This window comes from Rosa chinensis, chromosome 5 (genome assembly GCF_002994745.2).
Source record: "Rosa chinensis cultivar Old Blush chromosome 5, RchiOBHm-V2, whole genome shotgun sequence".
Classification (NCBI taxonomy): Eukaryota; Viridiplantae; Streptophyta; class Magnoliopsida; order Rosales; family Rosaceae; genus Rosa; species Rosa chinensis.
The window spans coordinates 66,715,725-66,737,513 of NC_037092.1; the positions used below are offsets into that span (position 1 = coordinate 66,715,725).

A 21,789-nucleotide genomic window follows, 5' to 3' on the forward strand; every position below is an offset into this window, starting at 1 on the left:
ATTTGGTGTACTGTTTGCGAAATTTTTCCAAATGAAAAACCTAACAATACCATGGCAACCACCAGCTTAAGAAACAATTTTCCATCCCATATAGACTTTGAAAGTGCCTCACTCCATTGACAATTCCCATTTCACACCGCTGCTTTGCTTGATTTAGCAATCGTCTTCCCAATTTCCACATACATAATGGATAGTTGGATACAAACAGCTTGTCCCATTCTCTCAGCACCTATAATCACAGACATCACCATCACACTAACCAAACCAGAAAATCCTCCCCATAAATTCCTCATTAATTAATCACACAAAATTTCCACACTTATTATTGCATAAGCATCAAAACATACACGTCCACAACTAAACTCTTAACAATTAGACTGCCTTTATTTCTTAGCAAACCTTGCAGAAAGATACAAATGGTTGATCAATATACTCTCTGATATTACAATATACATTATTTCAATTGAATATAATACACAAGACATTATACAAGAAAGTATGAATATGTTTTAAAATTACAGTACTCTAAACGATGGTGTAATATAGTCCTGCCATTTGAAATTATGAACATAATTTGAAATCTGAAATTTGACAACAAATACAGAAGAGTATGTATACCTTTGCTCAAATCTATGAAATGTTGTAGCTTCTTCTAATACAGTTTAACCTCTCCTACATAAAAATTGTCACAAGAATGAATAAAAATGCATTCAACTTGTCCATATACAGAGATTGAAGCAAATTATGAAACAGAGCGCAATCATACATATATGCTCAGTGTTGAGAATCAAAATCAATTCAGTTCAATTGCGATGAGCATAAGATAGGGGCTTTAAACTGAGTAAACTTGAAATTGAATCTCTTACCTAACCTCATCGGCCTATTCATGTGTATCCTAAACATCTTCTTCTTCATCCTCTCGCCGATAATCGAACTCAATTCAGCGAATGGTGTAACACAGATCCCGTTGGAGGCGGACGCAATTGACAGGAGAATTGGTCGCCGGCGATGTCAGAGGGACATTGAAATGCTTCAATTCGACAACTGCAGCTGTCGTGCTTGGAATGCCGAGATCTCTGATCATTTAGGTCGTAGCTCGGTTTGATGAAGGTCGTTGGTTCTACTTTGATGACAGCCGTAGTCGTCTTGGCCGCCGTTGCTAGAAGCCAGAGAAACAAAAGCGATGATCGGTTCGTCGGAGGACGAAGAGGAAGAGAGAGGGCTTCCTTCGAGGAGTCGCAGAGAGAGAGGAGAGAGAGAAAATGATTCATCTGATATTAAGTTGGTTTTCTTATGTAGAAGGGCAGAATCATTAGGTATGGTAAAATTTGAGAATTCAAGTGGCCTTATCAAGACAAAAAAGGTTAGGTGGCCTTATTGCTAATTTAAGTTTTAAAATGACACTTATAAGTAATTTTCTATTCTTCAAATCCTTGATAGTAATATAGCAGGTAAAAGCGCCCAGGTTCAAACAGGGCTTATTGTTGGTGAACTGTATAGTGGAACAGTAAAGAAAGCAAGGGTCAAGGGTTTCCTGCTGGTATGGGTGGCCATCTTAACTGTGGTAGGTGGTAACAGGCTTTTGTTAGAAAATATGGGTTTGCATTAACCAAAATGAGTTGTATTACACTGTTCCGGCAAGAAGACATGATGGTTTTCTTCAACTAGTACAAGGCTTTCAAGGAGGGAATCATAAACTAACCCACATAATATATCAGTGCTCACCAATTCCTAGATGAAAGTTGATACAAGTCTTACTTGTAGATATTGAAAATGACAAACTAGGATTCATGATAGTTTCATCTCTCAAAATTATTATAGGTGGAGCTGGAAACAGACATCTATCAGAAATTGACAATGCTAAAGAGACTGGCTTGTACATAAAGAGACTAAAATTATCGATTCTCTAAAACAAAAAGGCTGCCATGTTGGAGAAGTCTGGAATGAACCAAAAGTTTTGTAGACCAACAGATGCCGTCTGCTTTTCTGTTAGATTGACTGCGTCAACCCACATAGGACAAGGAAGATGAAAGTGTAAAGTATGAAGTTACCACAGGGGCTTTTAGGGGAGAAGGGGAGGGGCAGCTGCATCGAGGAGGAGATAAGATTCCAAGACTAAATACCCTTCTCCGTCGTCCTTCATCTCTACAAAACACCAATCTGCAAAGGATATCTCATTTTATCGAGAAGATTGCGACCTGCAAAGAAAGCCAGTATTTTGAAAACGGAGTTTCAGATTATCGAAATAGGGCGAAATAAGGCAAATCCTTTTAAGTATTGGCTGCCGGAAGGAAGGAGTAGACTCAGGTTTTGTGACTATCTCTGCTCCCATTTGTTGTTGTTAGTCGTTTAGTATATGGAGGAAATGTAAAATTGTAGGGAATAAGAAATTGCATCTGCCGATTTTGGGATTGAGCATGGAGTGGTTTGATTTCTGATATGGGAATCTGCATTCGATTAATTATGAAAATAGTATAGACATTATGCTTAATGATGAGATTCTGGGTTAGTCTCGATGTTAAGTGTTACATTACAAGTTCCTTGAATTGAGATTCTAGGTTATTTTGATATAACGCCGTGTCGTATTAGATTCTACAATTTTCATATCGAATATAATAGTTTATGCCATGGATTTGATTCAAATTTGGTTGTGTTATGTTCAAATGCGTTTGTTTGATTTTGATGAAAGAATTTAGCTTTATGAAAACTTTGGTTATGTTAGTTGGCTTGGTGGTAGAATCAGTTTCATTGCATATGAGTGTGTTTTTGTATGATTCTGGTGGCTGTTTATCTGATGAACACTCTATTCTAGGTTTAATAGGTAGTCAGAAAAGTGAGTTTTATCTACAACTTATAATTATCTATGAGCTTTAAAAAAGTTTCAGAAGAAAAGTTGTCTTTCATACCTGTTTGTTTTGTTTAGTATGTTTCGTTTTAGTATATGCCTGTGTGTTAGTTTTGACCAGGCTGTGTATCTATTAAATTTATGGGGCTGCTCCAACTGCGCTATCGAAGAGACATGCTGATGGTTCATTGCCAATTGAAGATTTCAACATAGTACTTGAAAATCAGAGTGGGAAGAAAGTACAAATGGGATCGGAGACTGATCAGCGGTATGATTTAATTAGGGTTCAGTCATTTCTGTTCTCAAGTTAGAACCTTCTATGAGAAATTAAGGGGATGCAATTCCATTTTGAGTTTGAAGTAAGATTTGAATGTTGTTTGACAGGGCAATCATGATGAGCCTGATGTTACATACCAATGCAAAGCAACTGATTAAAGCACAAAATTACAAAGATGCAATGGAAGTGCTCAGCATGGAGGAGGTTTGTTACTGGTGCCTTTTTGCAACTGATAGTTTCGTTCATATGAAATTTGCAAGTTACTTGGCTTGTCCATGCTTGTTACAGTAGCTTATGTCTCCTAAACTCTGTGGTTTGTATTTTCTTCCTTTTTTTCATTCTTGTAGGAGGCTTTCTCTCTGCGATTCATTGGTTATTAAGGTGAGTGAGTTACTTTATTGAAGACATTGTATTACTATGAAGTACATGTGGCTGTGTAACTTTGACAGTTAAACTATATCAGTCTGCCTTTCACTTTGTTAGATTGGTTTCAATATGAGTGTACAACATTCGCCATGTTTTGTTTGCTTTCAGCTGGTCGATAATCCTTCTATACTGCAAATCGATATCGTTTGGTGTTATTTCATGCTTAGAGACATCAACTGGCTCTCAGTGGCAAGAATTCGCCTTGAGAAAGCCAGAGAAGGTCTTGAACGAGCTCATGGAAAGGACTCTTCTTGTGTTAGACTCCTTCAGGCAGGTTGTTATCCAGAGCGTGCACTGTGACTACTTCTACTACATATCTGAATGTTTGTCTACACTACGCAGGTCTACTTACTTTGTTGATTCTCATTATAGATATTTGATACTGGAGCTGCTGGAAGGGGTGGCGGCGTATCACCGTGGTCAGGTTGATAAGTCAATGAAGGTGTTGACTTATGTACAAGAGTTGTTCACCCAGGTAATTGGAAAGGAGAAGGGCCATGTCATGCACTGAATGTTTGCCTCTCGTAGATAGGATTATGGAGGTCCAAAATTATAAAATGTACTTAAATTTACAGTCAAGTCTTCTCTTCGTACAAATGCAAAGTGCACGAATTTTGTTTAAAAAAAAAAAAGATGGATTTCCTTTTTCAAGTTTCCACAGAATTTATCAAGCACATTATGCTGGTATTCTATGTCTCCCACTTTTCTGAGTGAAACCATTAGTTTCAACAAAATCCAATTAACATGTATTTTTGGTTGTGGATTCCAGTTTCAGGTGCTGGATGAATCTCTTTCTCTTGTGATGATTATGGGCTTCAGAGAACGAGATACAAAAAGGGCACTGAGGATGAGCAATCAAGATGTTTCCATCAGCCCTGTATAGTTGTTAGTCATCCTAAGAGTTTCTTGACTTTGCAGGTTTGAAAAGGAGCTTGCAGCTGAAGCACTATGAGGAAATAACAGTGGAGAAGGCATTGGATTTGACAAATCCAGAGACCAATTCTTCTATACAGGTGACTTGAACATTTTTGTTTGAACACTATTTGAAGTTTATTTAGAGAATGAACACTATTAAATTTATTTACTTGCAGCAACATCTTGAATCGAGGAAAAGTAAACTATAGTGCCAAGCAGTAGATGCTTCAGTTGAAGCTTTTGTACGCATGGCCTTTGACAGATCATTATGTACATAAAACAGATGTTATTATACTTGGTTTATGTTTGTGAGGCCAAATCGTGCTCACTCTGATGTTTACAACTTTGTGTTCAGCAGTCTTAGCTTTGCAAGGTGGAGGGACAATGGACCAAGCAATCTGTCCACTGCTCTCGAGACAGGCACCAAACCCCACAGATGCTGCTAACCAATCTGAGGCATTCCTGCAGTCAATGCTAACAACAATAGTCAATCCGATGTTGCAATTGACATTGCAAATTCTCTTGCGTCAATGCTTGATAATCAAAATGGTCAAGTTGGAGGTCCTTCAACGTCTAGTATTGCATCAGAGCGTGAACTTGCTGAAGAACTAGCACAAGGAGATGCTTTCACTAACTATGATATTGAAGTTACTAGACAAGGTGAAGTCATAAGTGAGTACTTGGCTCTACTGAATTCAGCGGGAACAAAGTGAATATCACTCTGCCAATAAGAATTGCGACTTTAACAACCATGCATGTACATGTATAATAACAATAGGTCAAGGATCTAGTTATGGTGATGGTATTCCAGATGATCAATGTCTTTGATCCGGCATTTTCCCGACTATTCCAAGACTAATATTGGTGCCATGTAGTTTATCTAACCCGCCTTTCACCATTTCTGAAATTATAAAAAAGCATATTTGCTGCTTTTAAGTAAATGCGGTATAAACATGGTATAAAGTATAAACATTCTGATTTACTAGTATCAATTCAGGATGTGATATCCATCTCGAAATATAAGGGCAACAATGTTAGAGGGCAATCAATGACTTGTGAAAGGTGCAAAAGAATACAAGATTACATAAGGTTGGCTATCATTAGCATTCACAAAATTTTCTGAATTTATAAAATGTTATTTCTCAGATTTATCATTGGAATGAGATTCACTGTCTATGACCATAACTATCTGCTTAATTTTAGATTCTTCATCCTCAACTTGGGTTTCCTTGTAATCCTTGGGAAGTACATTACAATTAATGGTCTACCATACTGGTCTCTCTGATTGGAATAATCTGTTGGTTGAAAGTAGCCATTAGATTCACTAAATAGAGAGACAGAGGGGAAAGAGATAGAGGCTTACGGATGCTTGCAAAGTGTGGGGCATTTACTTGCAACTGCATACTTGCATGTGGATATCTCTGTAATTGAACTAATCATAGCTCTCAGCTCTGAGCATACAAATCTCACTTGCAAAATGCATATAGAGTAAGGAGAAGAGGGATGGGAACAGAAAAATGAAAACTAAATAAAGTTCACAGCTTCATATTTCAGTATCTCGAAGCTGTTTTGTAAGATCACAAGTGGTTCCGTTCGTATATTAATGAGGATGATACCTGTATGAAAAGAGCATGTTGATAATGAGAATGTGTCCATCTATATCAACGATAACAAGAAAATGCACATATATCAATCAATTCAGTTTTATTTCAATTATTCTGCATAAATCAGTTGTCAAAGACAGTTTTTACAACTAAAGCAATTAGACCATGATCACAATGCGCTATCGGTTAATATTGACAGTCAAAACAATATTCAAAGTGGAAATACTATACAAACTAATTCCAAAGTCAAAAACTAAACATGGGTTTGTAACTTTCTACAAAAAATTACAAACCTTAACATCAGTAGCCACAACCATTTTCAGACATAATAAGCAAATTTGGGCAAAAAGGAATACCGATCAAAACACCAAGAAAGATTAACACTCCAATGCAACCTTAGAGATCAAAACACCAAGAAAGACATCCTCTTCACCTAATCTTAATCCCACGGCATAGCCCATCACCAAGATTAAATTCTCACTTGTTCAATTGCAGTATTCCAAGATCAACTTCTTCCAACGGAGAAGTTCACCCAAAACGTGCAAACCCTCAAATACCAAACTTTGTCCCTCCCTCCTTCCTTCTCCTCTTTCTTCTCAACAACTCTCTATTACTTTCCTCTCTTCTTCGTTCTCCCCCTCTCTCCTCTTTTATTTTTCTTCCTTTCCTCTAACCCCCCGTCAACGACAAAACCAAATTGCTTGTTATCTCTTAACATAAAAACAATAGAAGCACAAATAAACATCATCCAATTAACCATAATCCAACCATCTAAACTGGAAGTAATAACTATGAGTATCTCTACTTTTTGTTGGGAAGTTAGAGCCCACAAGTGATAAGAACCAAGAAGCTTCAATTTGCATAGAATCAAGAAGCTCATAAGTTAAAACTAAACTTTATCCCCACTATCTCCAAAATGGATCAAAGGAAAATATATTTGAATCCAATTGGGAAAAGATATCATTTTTAATTCAGTTCAAACCATCAAATATTCAAATAAAGAGGTGAACATCCGATGAATATAAACCGAACCGAAAAGATTAACGCTCCTCCCAGAAACTAATTAAGATAAATTTGAAACTGCTTCAACTGTAATTTGGGTTATAAACTGCTTCAAATGTGAAGGAAACGAAAGACCAGAAGAAGCATAAAGAAATTACAGCAGGGCCGTAATGGGCTGGTTGATGCGGCGGAGCTCCGGGATCATCCAAGTCCTTGCTTCGCCGTGGCTTTGATGAATAAGTTGCCAAACCAGATAAATGTCGGGCCAAGGCTGTAACCCTCACATCCCAGATGCCAATATACCAGAAACCCCTTATCCTTTTACCATGACACCACGAAATTTACAGTTAACAGAAGGTTAACAATCAACAAAATTTCGCCAGTTTCTGTGGAGGAGAAGAGGCCACGTCAGTGGGGCCCCTTTGGTCTACAAATATGTTGGTTCATTGCAGTCTACTCCAAACACAAGAAAAGCTCAGAAGCCACCATTAATGGAACCATCACTGGTACAAAAACAGTACAGCATTGAAATACACATTTGGGATGCAAGGTGTTCATTAGAGAAATACCATGTCGTGAAAAGTAGTAGGCAACAAGGTAAAAAGAGTGGTTTTTGGGATTAAGTTTGAAGGTTTTTTCCAATGAAGAATCCGGGTTTTCACAAATTGGGTGCGACTCAATGTCTTCATTACTTGGTACCCAATAAGATTTACAACTTTCCCAGCCCAACCAATACCTGGTTGACTAAGAGTTCATTTTTAAAACAAGCTAATTAACAGAAAACTAATACAGATCTCTCAACAAGGCATGAAATGATCCAGCAGGTACATTTAACAGTCAAAAAATAAGCACATAGGCATAAATTGATCCCAAGAGGTTGAATTCAACAATAAAGTTATATGCACATTGGAAATCAATTGGTTCAAAGAGAATTATAATCATAGAAGATCTAAAAAAAAAATGTAAACTTGCCTGTTTAGCAGACCCCATCTCCTTTCATCTCACTAAAAACAATTATGTGCTGAAATTGCAAAGCAATACGACATCATCAATAACAAAATTTGAGGTTGTATTTGATACTGGGAAGAATTGAGGTTAGATCCCCAAATTTCACATCTTGAGGAAATTTATGATGTACCTTTGACAGGCGAAGTGAGGTCGGAGACAGATCTAGAGACACAACTTGTGTGTCGTGAATTTCGAATGGTTTTGATTTCTTCTTCTTCATCGTGTTGTCGCCTCGCCCGTTTGCGACACACACACACACACACACACTCTCTCTCTCTCTCTCTCTCTCTCTCTCCCCCAAATGTGATTTTTGCGTCTCTCTCCAGCTCTCTTGTGCAAATTAATCTAAACAGTCTTTTCGGGAAAAAAAAAAAAAATCTAATGACGAGTTATCGGATACTTCGCAGTTTATTGGTGTCTGCATAGGCAATTTTGGGAGACCCATACAATTAAGTCTGGAAGCGGATCCTCTCCTGACCTCTTTTCTTTCCTGAGCTTCCTGAGCTTTTAAGTAGATGATGACACGTGGCTATTTCAAATCTAATGGTCTACAATCCCTCAATGTTATTTCCCTTCCCTTTTCCTTCACAACCAGTCAGTCAGCCACGTTCTTTCTTCCATTTCTTTGTATTCTGTTGTGTTCTTTTCCTTAGGGATGACATTTTCGGCCGAGACAAACCAACCAACCGAGTCCGAGCCGAATCGGAAAAGTTGGTAGCCGACCATGTCTGTAACCGAAAGTTTGGTACGGTAGTACCAAATTGAGAGAGATATATTGGTACTGAATTTCAGACATATACGGTATACCGTACCGAACCGTATACTATATATATTATTTATTTATTTATATAAATTTTATATATATCGATTTGAACCGTTGATTATTATTAGTTTTATTTCATATTAAATTATAACCGTTAGATTTTAAATTTTCCAAACCCTAACGGGGGTTAGATCTAGCCATCTCTCAGTCTCTCAGTCTCTCACTCTCTCAGTCTCTCTCAGACCTGAACCCTCTCCGCCTCGGCTCCTCTCGACCTCTCCTTCAGCCCTTTGAAGTGATGATGTTCGAACTACCCAAGAATCGAACCCAGAGATAAGAGATTCAAGTCCTACGACCGGTGAGTTTTCCCTAAGACTCATTCGATTTTTGTTTCAATTTTAGCTAGAAGGGCATGGATTCATTTGATTCATGTTCTAAATTTAGTAATCTCTAAGACTCTAATGCTTTTGCTGCTTTGCATCTTGCTGCTGTGGATCTCAAGTGGAATGGGTCTCTGTTGTCGTTAATCTCAAGTGGTATCTATGAGTTCTTAACCTGTGATTTGTTGCTCTTTCTTTACTAATATGTTCTGGATTTTCATGGTTTCCCTTTTGTGCTTGCAGGAACAGGAGGACCAAAGACTAAGTTTGAGTGTTTGAGACTTTGAGGGAGACGAAGGCAAAGTCACTGCACAATTGAAGGTATAATTCATTAATTCGTATTATGCATAATTGATAATTTTTTGTAGATTTGATTTGCAGCGATTGTGGTAGGTTTGATTTATGAGTAATAGATATATCTCATCTTGAGAATAAGATAGAATTAGTAACAGCCTGGACTGATACCTCTTCAAAATAATGTCAAATGAATTATGAATTAGTAGTTTTGAGTAATGTCAGTACTCACTATCTACATGTGATGGCTGTAGGTAGAATTAAGACTGAAGAAAATATAGTCATACCTGTGAATTGTTATGTTCTTCTTAAATTTTAAGTTTGTTTTTCTTACTGTGCTTTTGAGGTGTTGTTCCAATCTCAGAAATTCAAGTAATCATCTAATCAAGGGTGCTTTTGAGCAACGTATTATTTCATTCATTTGTGTGAAGTGTGAAGTGTGAACTATGAGTGTTTGAATTAGAAATTGTATGAACTATAAAGTGATGATGAGATGAACTGAAGTTGATGTATTGCTTTATTTGCTCATGGTTGTACTGAAGTGATGATGAGATGAAGATGAACTGAAGTTTGTATTGCTTTATTTGCTCATGGTTGAACTGAAGTGATGATGAGATGAAGTGTTGAACTTTGCTTATTTTTCATTTATAGATTTGATTATGGTTGGGCCTTTAAATTCATATGATGATTGCAGTTTTTCATTTGGTGGACAGGTTTGGCCGTTTGGGCTTTTGCAATTGCAGTTGGGTTTGAGCTGAAAGCTGGCCCAATCTTAAAGTCGGTTGGAGGCCCAACCAACCGATACCAACCAGCTATCTCGGTATACCGACTTTTTGGCTGGTAATTGGTAGCCCATTTTGTGTACCAACAATGTTCGGTTCGGTAGGTGGTATTGCACTTCAAGGTCCGGTACCGAACCGAACCTAGCCCTACTTTTCCTTCACTCTCTCTCTCTCTCTCTCTCTCTCTCTCTCTCTCTCTCTCTCTCTCTCTCTCTCTCTCTCTCTCTCTCTCTCTCTCTCTCTCCTCTTTTGTTGTTCTTTTCCTTCTTCTTCACTCTCACAACCCAAAATTGCATAGAACAAATCTACTTGTAACTTCGAATTGCAAATGTTTAGTATGACTTGACTGTGGTTAGATCGGAAGAGAATTTGAAGCGATGTATGTCTATAGAGTCATTGAGTTATCTGGGTATTGGTTTGATCTGGTAATGGGTGTTGTGTTAGTTTGTTAAATAAATCCAGGATAATGAAGAACAACTATAATCGATTTTAACGACTAAAGGAAGAGGGTTGGGGAGAGAAAGAAGAAAAACCAAATAATCAAAGATTACGACATCAAATTAAGACGAAAATCTTGTAGCAGATCCAACACAACCCGGATATGAACAACAAGATCATTTAATTAAAGAAAAGAAAAGAAAAAAACAAAACGTGAACATAGATAGATTTCAGTCTAAATGAGAGCTACAATAAAATGATCCATCAGTCAAAAATCACTGTTTTCTGTTCAAAGATTTCATTTGAGTGCACGAACAACTCTCCACAAATCTAGATGAAAGCCCAAAAGCTCTAGTTGCTAACATAGGAAATGAGTTAAAGACAGAATCAAGCTTTGAATTGATCATTTTTAATCATGAAAAATAAACCCCAAAAGCAAAGAGACAACCACTGGACTAGTGAGCTTCTCTGATTTGCAAACAAAGTCAACCCTCGTTCATTTGCTGCAGAAATTCGCAGGCTTATTTCATCTTCCTCTGTTTCATTAACGAACTTGTGAGGGTGATTTTGTGTTTTGGATCTTTTGCAGCAAGACCCTCTTGATTGAGCGAGACTAGGCCCGAAATTGATCAAAGGTTGGACCTAAAAACAATTTCGTTTTGACCAGCAGGATGATAACAGCAACGATTGGAATGATAACAGCAGCGATTGGACTAGATGATAACAGCAGTGATTGGAATGATAACAACAGCGATTGGACTGGATGATAACAGCAGCGATTGAAGTTAATTTCATCAGAGAACAGAGCTTATAGGTGGATATGGTGTAGGAGCTAGATGCCTGTGAGTTTAGTGAGGAGGAAATTCCAGCAGTGGCATGGTTTTGGGTTGTGGGATAAGGCTACTTGGGTATTGATGGCAAGGTTTTTTCATAGATGAAGCTTGATCTCTTGCTTGAAGTTTCTGGGTCGTTATAGCTTGGTTTCCCATAGCAGCAGACCAGCTTTTTAAAGCGAAGGTGGAAGAAGAAGGTTGGTGACAAGGACTGAGGGTTCTTAGAGACCACTCTCAATTTCGGGAAGATAAATTGTGAAAGCTATGGAAATTTCTTTAAGCTAGGAGACTGAAGGGCGATGGCATAGGTTTAGGACGGTGATCATCCTAGAATTTGTGTTGCTGTGATCTTTTGAAGATTTTTGTTCCTCAATTTCTAGTATTGAAACTTGTGATGACAGTCTACTAAGATTATTAAATGTTGAGATGAGATTGGGTTAGGAGGGTTTTCCTTGATTTTGAGCTCTTGCTAGAAATGGTGAAACACCAATCCCAGCAGCGATTCTGATAGGCGGTGTTTCTTGTTCGGGCGAGACTGGGGGAGAAGATTACTCTAATGGGCTTTGGGTAAAAGGCCAAATGGACTTTGGTTGAGAGAATGGCTTTAGTGGGCTTTGGGTTTCACTGGGCTTGCTTTTCATTCCTCTACACTAGCCCATATTAAGACTTTGGTCCATCAAGCATGAATTTTGGTTCCCAAGTCCAAAATTATTGACGAACTTTATCTTAATGTGGGCCTCACGGGATCCGTTACCTTCCACACCACATCCCTCCATATAAGCCCCGAATGTAGCTTGGGTCTACGCGTATCGCATGGTAGATAAGCGTGTTGGCTTCTTTGAAAATGCATGTTAATCGTTTGAGAATTTGGGCTTCTAAGTATCGCTTGCTAAATAGAAAGCCTCCTTTTGACATGAAGTGGGCTTGCTTGAAGGCCTAATTAGGTCACAAGGTTGTTGACTCGTCCCTCTTGCTTGTCATTTGTTAAATTGGAACTTGTGAAAATTTGGGTATCAACAGAAATCGACTTGCCCAATCTGTAATTGTTGGGTATTCAACAATGGCAGAGGATTTTAAAGAGACCCATGATGGAATTTGAGCAAAGTTTCCAAATTTTATAGGTGGAGCTTTGTCAAGATTGCAACTTTATCTTTAGCGCCGCTATTTTTCTTCTATAAACAACTTGCTCCCTTTAGAAGTAGGTTGTTCTAGATTTCAGGATTTAGGATTTCGTGTAAAATCTGATAAGAGACGGGAGAGTGGCAAGGAAATTGATGAGGCAGAATGCAGAAGAAGAGTTAAGGAAACTTAGGAATGCGAATTCAAGCAATTTGAGCCATTAGATCTAGATCTTTACACGTGGTGTATTGTGGTTAAAAGCTCGGAAAGCTCAGCAAAGAAAAGAGGTCAGGAGAGGATCCGTGTCCATTAAGTCTGTTATTTTGGTCTCTCTCCTTCTGTTTTCTTTTTTTTTGGGTTAAAAGGTCTCTCTTTTACAATGCAGTTTTTTGTTTGTTTTTATTTTAAGGTAAATCTCATTTTAATAAAGATGTAATTATAATAGAATATTACTCTTTACACTGATCGTAATTACAAAACTCACTAAAATAATATAATTTAGAGCCGTGCAGGTGTGTATGTGTCTAGGTGTGTCATTTTCAATTTTTGATAATGGTGTATGTCCTCGACACACGAAATTTAGAGCACAAGAGCCAAATGAATACATAATCTACAAGAAAGTAATTCTATCCAACTACTCTCTTTGTTACTAGAGCTTAAATATTTTATCCCACTTATTAATCGGTAGGCTAGCAATGAGAAGTTGAGATCATCTGCTGGATAGAAGTTTTTTTTATTTGTATTTAGAGATAGAATTGTTGGATTAGACTTTAATTTCTTAATTTCGTTATTTTTCTTACTAATTGTGATTGAGAGTAAATACTGTAAATTTAGAATTATAAACTAAAATTTTAATTATAGGGTGAACAAAACATTTGATTCGGTGAAAAATATTTCACCCTTTTATAATTTTATTCAGGTCACATGGTCATTGTCCATTTTTAATAATTTCATGATACAAAGGAAGGTTCTTCGGGTTTATCCTTGTATGCTGCAGTTTGAACTTTTCTTTTTCAAGTGTTCTCTCCTGTTTTTTGAAGTGCTGTGCGTAGGGACGGAACCAAGAATTAAAATTAGGGTGGGCTAAATTTACCTTATGCTGTCAGGAATTTTTTTTTTTCCTAAAAAATTTGGTAGAGTCTACCTTGTTTTGATGGAATATTTCAATCGTATAACACTTGTTAAAATACGTCTAAACAATTGCTCAACTCTCAACAGTCAACTTTTTAAACAAATTCGCCACTATTTTGGACAATTGAGCGTCAATAAAATAAATTCAATATCTTTCCCTATGCATCAATAAAACAAACCCGATATTTTTGGCTACTTGCTAACAATTAGAACAAGAAAAATGAAGTACTGAAAATAAATCTTGAAATCCCCAATTTATAACCTAAATTTTAATCCTAATGTCTCAAAAAAAATTTGTATTGGAACAAAATTTAAACTCTAATACCTAGTGATTGCTAAATCAATAAGGTTATTGGGTGCTTTGGTGCTCCTTGTGGAGTTGTAGAGTTCATGACAATAAAGAGAAGAGAGCGACTGAGGTTTAGAGCAAAAAGTGACTAAGCAGAGAAAAGTTCACAACAGAGAAATGGAATAAATGGACGCTATTTGTCAACTTTTCATTTGATGATGTATATATATATAACTTCTTTTTTCAGGGTGCTGCTAATAATACATATATATTAAATTTTTTTAATCAAAAAGTTGGGGTGGGTTATAGCACACCTTAGCCCACTCCTGGTTCCGTGCCTGGCTGTGCGTGATTATGTCAAACCCCAATTCCCTTTTTGAATAACCTTTTTACTAATTAAAAGTTTATGCATGCAATCTCCAACATCAAGATTGCAGGCCAATGCAAGAGAGAGATAATAATACCATTCATACAGCTTACACTGCACGCTCAAAAGCTAACTGATGAGGAATCTTGTTCTGGGACCATTGAACATCTCTTTTTTTTTTCTTTTTTTCCTAGTGCAGCAGCAGGTCTCTTATAGCCGATTATGCACTTCACCCACCTGACAGGTCAATTTGGAATGAAAAAGAAGTAATTGAGTCACCAATTTAGGAGGTGTTTCAACAACGTATACACTTTAGTTCTCTAACTGGATATAGACGATCTTAAAATGACTGGAAAGACATTTGGGATACCTGGAATAAAAGGAAGAAAAAAGGAACCAAGAATTGAAAATAATACAGTTGAAATTTATGACATACCTTTTCTCTATAGAACTCAAATGTTGTTCATCATTCAAGTGGACTTGGTTCTTGTTGTCGAAGTGGTCAACAAAATGGAGGCAGTTCTTCACGTACAAGTATTCCAATGAAGGGCACTCAGTTTCAATTGTAACACTTTCAGTGCAGAACCTTGTGAGCACCGGAAGATCTTTCAAAGCTAATTTCTTCAACGCTGGAAGTTTAATCTTGCTGTTCAAGCCATTGCTTACTTCAATGACTCTGTCCAAGCTATGACACTGCAGTACGGAAAGGTCTTCCAACAGAGAAAGACATTCAGCTACACCTATTGTGAAGAGATTTTTCAATTCATTGCAATTGCAAATTGCCAAAACTTTAAGATTATGGAAGATTGCATGTGGAGCAGGACCATTACATATGCTTACTAGTTTGTCTAGAGTAGACAATCTCATTTCCCTCAATTTCCTCAAGAAAATATTTTCTGGATCAAGCTCTTCATCAGATCCAAACACATATTTCATTCCTACTAGATTTACACAAATGATTTCTTCCAGATTTTGTAGTCTCTGCAACAATGTTGACGGTAAAAGTGCATTCACCAAGCTACAACAAGTTTGCACTTTCAAGAACTTTAGCTTGCGTAGAGACCCAGGTGGTAGCTCACCAACACATAACTCCTTGAGGGAATATAAGCGGTACAGATGCAACTGTTCTAAGTTCTCAAATACTGGTTTATTTGAAACCCGTGTCATTGTGTTGATTATCTCTTTCAAGTTCTTACAGTGCCCGTTCACAGAGAGATATTTCAGTGCAAGTAATCTGCCATGGTCATATTGCCCAACGATGTCATTCAAGTCTTCACAATCCGTGTACTCTAGCTTCTCCACTTTCTCTGTCACAACGCTGATAAACCAATCCGGTAAGCTATTGATTGTTGTGTCAAGAGTCAAGGTTCTTGAAAAACCATCATGTTGAGGGAGCGACACGCAAGGGGCATCTCTGCTGATGCATATATCAAATTCTACCCAATTCGGCTTGTACTCAACACTTCTAGGCAAGCATGCAGCATCAGATATGTAAACTCCCAAAATGTTTAAATCCAACAAGCCAGTCAACTCATCAAAGTCAGCATTGGTTTCTTCAACTGCATCCTCAATTTTACTTCCCCACTTCCCAAACTGAAATTTCATGTGCAGTTCTTCCAATCTATACAACCTCGAGATCACTTTAGATGGGATTGTTTCAAGATCTCTACCAGTGACGTCCAGCATCCTTAGACTGGTCAAATCTCCTATTTGTTTTGGAAATTTCTTAAGAGGAAGTTCTCTCATACTAAGAATCTCAAGTTTCTTAAGTTTTCCTAGAACGGATATGTTACTTAAATCATGGCATAAATCCAAATTCAAAACTTGAAGGTTGGTTAGGAAACTGAATGATGAAGATAGTGATGAAATGCTAGTGAAGCTAAGATCAAAGACCCTTAGCGCATTAGCACTTTGAAGAAAGTTTTCTGGGATGTCACGTATACCAGCATTACTTTGTAACAATAAAATTTGGAGCTCTGAACATGCCAAAGATTTGGGAAGCTTATGAAGCTTGTTTTTCATGAGTGAGATTATTGAGTAGCCTTCATGAGCATCTATTGGCCAATCCCAGATTTTGCGCAGGCGGGAAGTAATTCCTGGGGGTGCGAAATTGTTAGCCACAAACGACATAGAAGTTGTTAAGCAAAATCCTATCGAAATATGAAAATTAATTGTAGCTAAATTATCCAAATTTAATTAAACCCAAACAAATATGCAAAGCAATCAATAATTCATTAATTCATGAATATTAATATGGAGAGAACTTGTATGAAGAATTACGGACTTCAGCTGTTCAACAAGTTCTATGTCAAAGAGTCTATCTGCAGAATATATAGGAGTAATCCTAATTGATCAGTGAATGGGCTATGGTTCAGCAATGAAACCGACAATCGGACTGGAGAAGTTAGTCATGTATAAGAGATAATTAAAAAAACTATGGGGGTGTAGTGGCATACCTTGCCACAATCCTGCCTCTGGCCACTTCTCTAGTTCACCAGCTTTTACTAAAAACCCATCACCTTCTTGGGACCGCATAACGGGCATGGCCAGATTTCGAATGTCATCAGTCATCCTTGTGCATCCCTTCTTTGTACCGTCCAAAAGCAATCTAGAAGCTTTGAGGTAGTTGACCACAGATTGTGCTCTATCTCTGGCTTCTTGCATTGTATGTGTATCATATTGAAACAAACCTATTCCAATCCCATACTTGAGCAACTTTTCAATTGGGATATCATAATTTTCTGGGAATAGGCAGCATAGCAAGAAGCATGACGTGGCATCATGAGTTGCCAATGAATCAAATGCGTCATTCTTTGCTTTGAAGTTGACAGGATGAGCTGTTTCATTCCATTCGTCCAAGCAGTCATCTCCAAATTCCCTTGCAAGTGCTTCATTCCATTCGTCCAAGTATTTATCTCGAAGTGACCTTGCAGCTGCTTTTATTGCTTTTGGGAGACCACCGCATTCTCGAGCTACCTTTCTCGCTTCATCATAGGAAATGGTAGATTCATGAAAGGACTTCCCCGACGTCTCCATGAATAACTTCCAAGAATCTCCCTCTGATAGAACATTGAGAAGGATCTGAGCATTAGCATGGCACCCCATAAAATGGCAGACGTCGCTTTTCCTTGTGGTGAGTACAACTTTAGAATTGCACCTTTGAAGCTCATTGTGACTGGGAATTCCAATGCGCGAGAGTTCAAGACTCCCCCAAATGTCATCCAAGATTATAAGCATCCTATTTCCTCTGATGATCCCCTCCTTCAAGCCCAGCGATTCTGCCAATGTGTCTTGAATTTCTTCCAAGTCAGGGTTTTTGGATACGACAACCATGATCACATGATCAAAAAGCCCATCTTTCTTAGATTGTGCACCAACATGTTTGACCATCGTCGTCTTTCCAACGCCAGCCACTCCATGCACCCCAAGGACAGTGACTTGATCATCTTTTAATACCTTCATGACCTCATCCATGGCTTGCCTTGTCGCTTCAAATGTTTCAAAATTTCCGTTGGGTGCTTCAAGGACTTTCTCCCATAAATGTTTCACAATGACGGCAATTAGTTCTTCTTCCGTCCTACAAGGAAGAAGGGGTCAAAATAATCTTAAGCCAAAGAATAAATCGAAATTGCAAGTCTTGTAATGTATGCTTACGGATAGTCGTTTAAATTCCACCCTGAGATTCCAGCCACTCCTTTCAGAGCAGCTCTCCACTGGTTCATCTTCTCAATGTCTTGTCCAGCTTCATGCTTAATGAAAGCTTTTCCAAAACTCGTCTCTGTCTTTTGATGGCGTACATCAGTGGGTTCCACCTTATAAAAAATTGGGAAAATTGTGTCCTTATCCTTCATGCATTGATAAATCTTTGTAAGTTCATTCAAACACCATGCAGAAGAAGCATATTTCTCCGACAACACAACGACCGCAAACCTTGATTGGTCGATTGCCGTTTCGAGATTTGAAGAAATAACCGTCCCTTTTTCTAGTTGCACGTCATCCTTGAAAGTTTTGATCACTCTGGTTTTTTGCAATTCACGGTATAAATAGGCTATAAAACCCTTACGAGTGTCTTCACCCCTGAAGCTCAAAAACACATCATACTTCGGCCGAGGATCTCGTTCAGCTGATGAAGGCGGAGACGAAGAGGGGACAGCTATGTCTTTTTCAAGATGTTCTTCATCGGTGAATGTCTTAGTCACTCTGGTGTTTTGTATTTCATGACCTGAATGGGTGACAAAACCCCTTTGAGTGTCGTTTCCCCTGAAACCCAAAAACTCATCATTCTTCAGCCCAAGAGCTGGTTGAGGACTTGGTTCGGTTGAGGAAAGGGATGTTGAGGGGTGGGCTACCCCTTTTTCAAGCTGGTCTTCATCCTTGAATGTTTTACTTAGTCCTGTGTTTTGCAATTCATGGTCTGAATGGGCAACAAAACCCCTGCGAGTGTCTTCCATCCCAAAACCCGAAAGCACATCATTCTTCAACACAGGAGCTGGGTCAGGCTGGGGAGCTGGTAAGAGATGTAGATGTTTTTAGGGTGGTGGTCAAGGCCATTGTAAATTTGTAATACACCAAAATTTAGACAAATCTCAAGAACAGTTAAGAAACCAACAAAGATATTCACAGTGATGGAATGTAAACCAAAATAGTGATTTAAATGACGCTAGCAAGTGAAGAGTCATTGACGTTAGAAGGTCATGAGGTGAATTAAGGTTTCAAGGAGTCTTAAGTTTTATATAGTAGTGACTTGTGACATTTTATCTCCTATATAGGTAATGACAGTTTAGGATGTTGGAAGGTCTAGTAATAACAGTTTAGGTGAAGCCGATATAAGTTTATCAGTTGTGACTTGTAAGTATGTAACAGTTGAGTAAGAGTTTTGTAATAGAGGTTGATAAGGTGTTTTAAGAGTCCATATATAGCCTTATCTAGGAGCTCTGTATGTGTCCTCAAGCTGGAGACATCTCCAACAAATCACCAAAAAGAGAGAGAGCTTGTAATTAACTTACAAGTTCGGTCCATGACATCTCCTGTTGCTTCAAAATCTTCTGTCGACTCTGTAGACTGAACTAGTCTACTGCACACAGCACTCACAACGTCTTTGATAAGTTCTCCTTCATACCTATTTAAGGAAGAAAAAGGAAGAAGGGTCGAATAAGGATAAACCCAAAAGTAATGTGTAACTCTCTTGTTAAGATAGTTTCATCATGCTTACTTGTAGTTATCCGAACACCATCCAGAGAGATTGGCCACCATTGATAAAACATCTCTCCACCGCCTGACCTTCTCATGATTATCCCGAAATCTTTCTTCATGTCTACTGAAGTCTGCTGCAAAACTCCCCTTTAGATATCGCACAGCAGTGGGATCCACATGATAAAAGATTGGCAGAATTCTATTTTGGCTTCCCATGCATTCAAAAATCTTTGCTAGTTCCTCCAAGCACCATGATGAATAAGCAAAGTTTTGTGAAAGAATAACGATGGCAAACCTCGACTCTTCTATGGCCTTTTGGAGATACGATTTCATATCCCGCCCTTTTGTATGTGGTCCGTCTTCCTTTACTATGGTCAGGTTTGCTGGTTTGTTTTGCAATTCAGCTTGTAAATGGGACAGAAAACCCTCACGAGTGTCCGCACCCCTGAAATTTATAAACACATCATACTTCCAACGAGGAGCTGATTTTAGCTCAAGGAAGTGATGTACAGGTCGCCTTTTAGGTTGATCAAGGCCATTGAAAACAACTAAAAAGGAAAACATGCAAGATCTATAGAAAGAACAATGAAGAAATTAACCAATAAAAAAGAAGGCAGAGCAGAAACTAGAGTGAATCCAAAACCCCACAACCAAGTGAATAATGGAAGAGGAAGTATTAACATTAACCGATTAGTAACTTACAAGTTCCATGAGTTTCAATATCTTCCGTCGACTCAATTTCAATAGGTTTGCTGCAGACAAATTCCGCGATTTGTTGGACAACGTTTTCTTCTGGCCTGTAATGAATAAGAAGGGTCAAATGAGTGTCATGCAATTAAACCCAAATTAACTAAAGTACCCAACTCTTGTTAAGAAAGTCTCATCACTTACTCAGAACGTGCGTAACGAATCCCACATACCCAGCCAGAGATGCTGCTGATTTTGTTCAAGGCGTCTCTCCATTTCATCAGCCTCTCTTTTTGATCTTTAAACCGCTCTTCATGTGCAGCGAAGGCATCTCGAAAAGTACTCCCCCTCTGATGTGCGACATCAGAGGGATCCACATGATAGAAAACTGGCAGAATTGTTTCCTTTTTTTCCATGCACTGCATAATCTGTGTGAGTTCATCCAAACACCAACGGGAAGAAGCATAATTTCGCGAGAGAACAACGATTGCAAATCTTGATTCTTGAATTGCCTCTAGGATACTTTGAGAAATCTCCTCTCCTCTATCCAAACCGTCGATATCCATGAATGTCTTGATTTCTCTGTTTTGCAATTCATTGTATAAATAAGAAGTAAAACCCCGCCGAGTGTCTTCACCCCTGAAACTCAAAAACACCTCATACTTCGACCGAGGAGCCGATGATTCAGCCGATGTAGAAAGTGATGCAGAGGCCGTTGGGGATTCCAAGGCCATTGGAAACAACCAAAAGAAAAGAAACACGGTCTAGGCAAGAATGCAACAAAAGAAAAAACGCAAAGAAGAAACTGGAAAATCCACAAGAAAAGAGAGATCGATCACAGAAAAAAGAGAGATTGTAGGAATATGGAAGCGGGAAAGTTAAGGGAGTAATAATTTGAAGGCTACAAGAGTGTATATGTGTAATCCAAACAGTGGTAGTACGCTACAATAAATTCTAATGAAAGACCGAGGATGCAATCCAAACAAATCCGCGAAGTTTACAAATCAATTGGTCTGGTTTGGTGTTCTGGAGTGGTAGCCCCACCTGAGAGCAACGTGAAAGTAGATCAGAGTCATCAGACAATTGATTCCAACTTACGCGTTAATCAGTACCTTATTTTGATCCATAGTGCACATGTAGTCAAAAGACCTTGAAGCCATTGACTTTATTTAGTGTTTTTTGTTTGTCAAGACTCTTTGTTTAGTGTTTATTGGTACATTCTTCCGCACCATCCTTCTTTTGTTCCAATTGTTTAGCATCAAGATGACAAGATCCTAACCTAACTCTCATGTTTTTTCTTTTTTTCTTTTTGATAATGTAATTGCTCAACCACTCTCTCGTTGGATATATTATATTCTAGACCTGAAGAAGACACTGACTATAGAGACTGGGGAGGGTTGGTAGATACAACCTAGAAAGGAACCCGCAATGTAGAA

General features: G+C 38.2%; 2 protein-coding genes and 2 long non-coding RNA genes across 6 annotated transcripts; 2 read left to right on the forward strand and 2 right to left on the reverse strand.

The window, feature by feature from the left end:
* Positions 1–2,119: 2,119 nt before the first annotated feature.
* On the forward strand, positions 2,120–3,463 carry LOC112163890 (the record flags this gene model as incomplete). The annotated part of the gene is made up of 3 exons (XM_024300154.1): positions 2,120–2,307; positions 2,991–3,113; positions 3,230–3,463. Coding segments are annotated over 3 exons (495 nt in total), but the record flags the coding sequence as incomplete, so codon positions are not given.
* A 367-nt stretch (positions 3,464–3,830) lies between these two features.
* On the forward strand, positions 3,831–5,322 carry LOC112167607. The gene is made up of 3 exons (XR_005799871.1): positions 3,831–4,023; positions 4,318–4,561; positions 4,819–5,322. It is a non-coding gene; the product is annotated as an uncharacterized LOC112167607 (long non-coding RNA).
* Positions 5,323–5,569: 247 nt separating this feature from the next.
* Positions 5,570–7,551, reverse strand: LOC121049387. 2 transcript variants are annotated; one of them, XR_005799873.1, is made up of 2 exons: positions 7,228–7,551; positions 5,570–6,079 (listed from the first exon to the last, which is right to left on the reverse strand). It is a non-coding gene; the product is annotated as an uncharacterized LOC121049387 (long non-coding RNA). The 2 variants fall into 2 exon arrangements; XR_005799872.1 differs by lacking the exon at positions 7,228–7,551 and adding an exon at positions 6,549–7,179.
* Positions 7,552–14,404: 6,853 nt separating this feature from the next.
* Positions 14,405–21,361, reverse strand: LOC112201745 (disease resistance protein At4g27190). Of its 2 annotated transcripts, XM_024342661.2 has the most exons (9): positions 20,558–21,361; positions 20,369–20,463; positions 19,686–20,148; positions 19,480–19,592; positions 18,128–18,980; positions 16,930–18,050; positions 15,304–16,569; positions 14,910–15,213; positions 14,405–14,710 (listed from the first exon to the last, which is right to left on the reverse strand). In XM_024342661.2, the coding sequence occupies exons 1-9, from the start codon at positions 21,085–21,087 to the stop codon at positions 14,596–14,598; spliced, it is 4,860 nt and encodes a 1,619-aa protein (XP_024198429.1). In that variant the 5' UTR covers positions 21,088–21,361; the 3' UTR covers positions 14,405–14,595. The 2 variants fall into 2 exon arrangements, with proteins under 2 accessions (XP_024198429.1, XP_024198428.1); XM_024342660.2 differs by having other exon boundaries at positions 14,910–16,569.
* Between the last annotated feature and the right edge of the window lie 428 nt (positions 21,362–21,789).

What these genes read in the sequence shown, in the direction of transcription:
- LOC112201745 (XM_024342660.2), bottom strand. Translation starts at nt 21,087, where the DNA reads ATGGCCTTGGAATCCCCAACGGCCTCTGCATCACTTTCTACATCGGCT. An exon ending in ATTCGTTACGCACGTTCTGA is followed by an intron (nt 20,464 to 20,557) that starts GTAAGTGATGAG and finishes TATTCATTACAG; the next exon opens with GCCAGAAGAAAACGTTGTCC. An exon ending in TGGAATTTAAACGACTATCC is followed by an intron (nt 18,051 to 18,127) that starts GTAAGCATACAT and finishes TCTTCCTTGTAG; the next exon opens with GACGGAAGAAGAACTAATTG.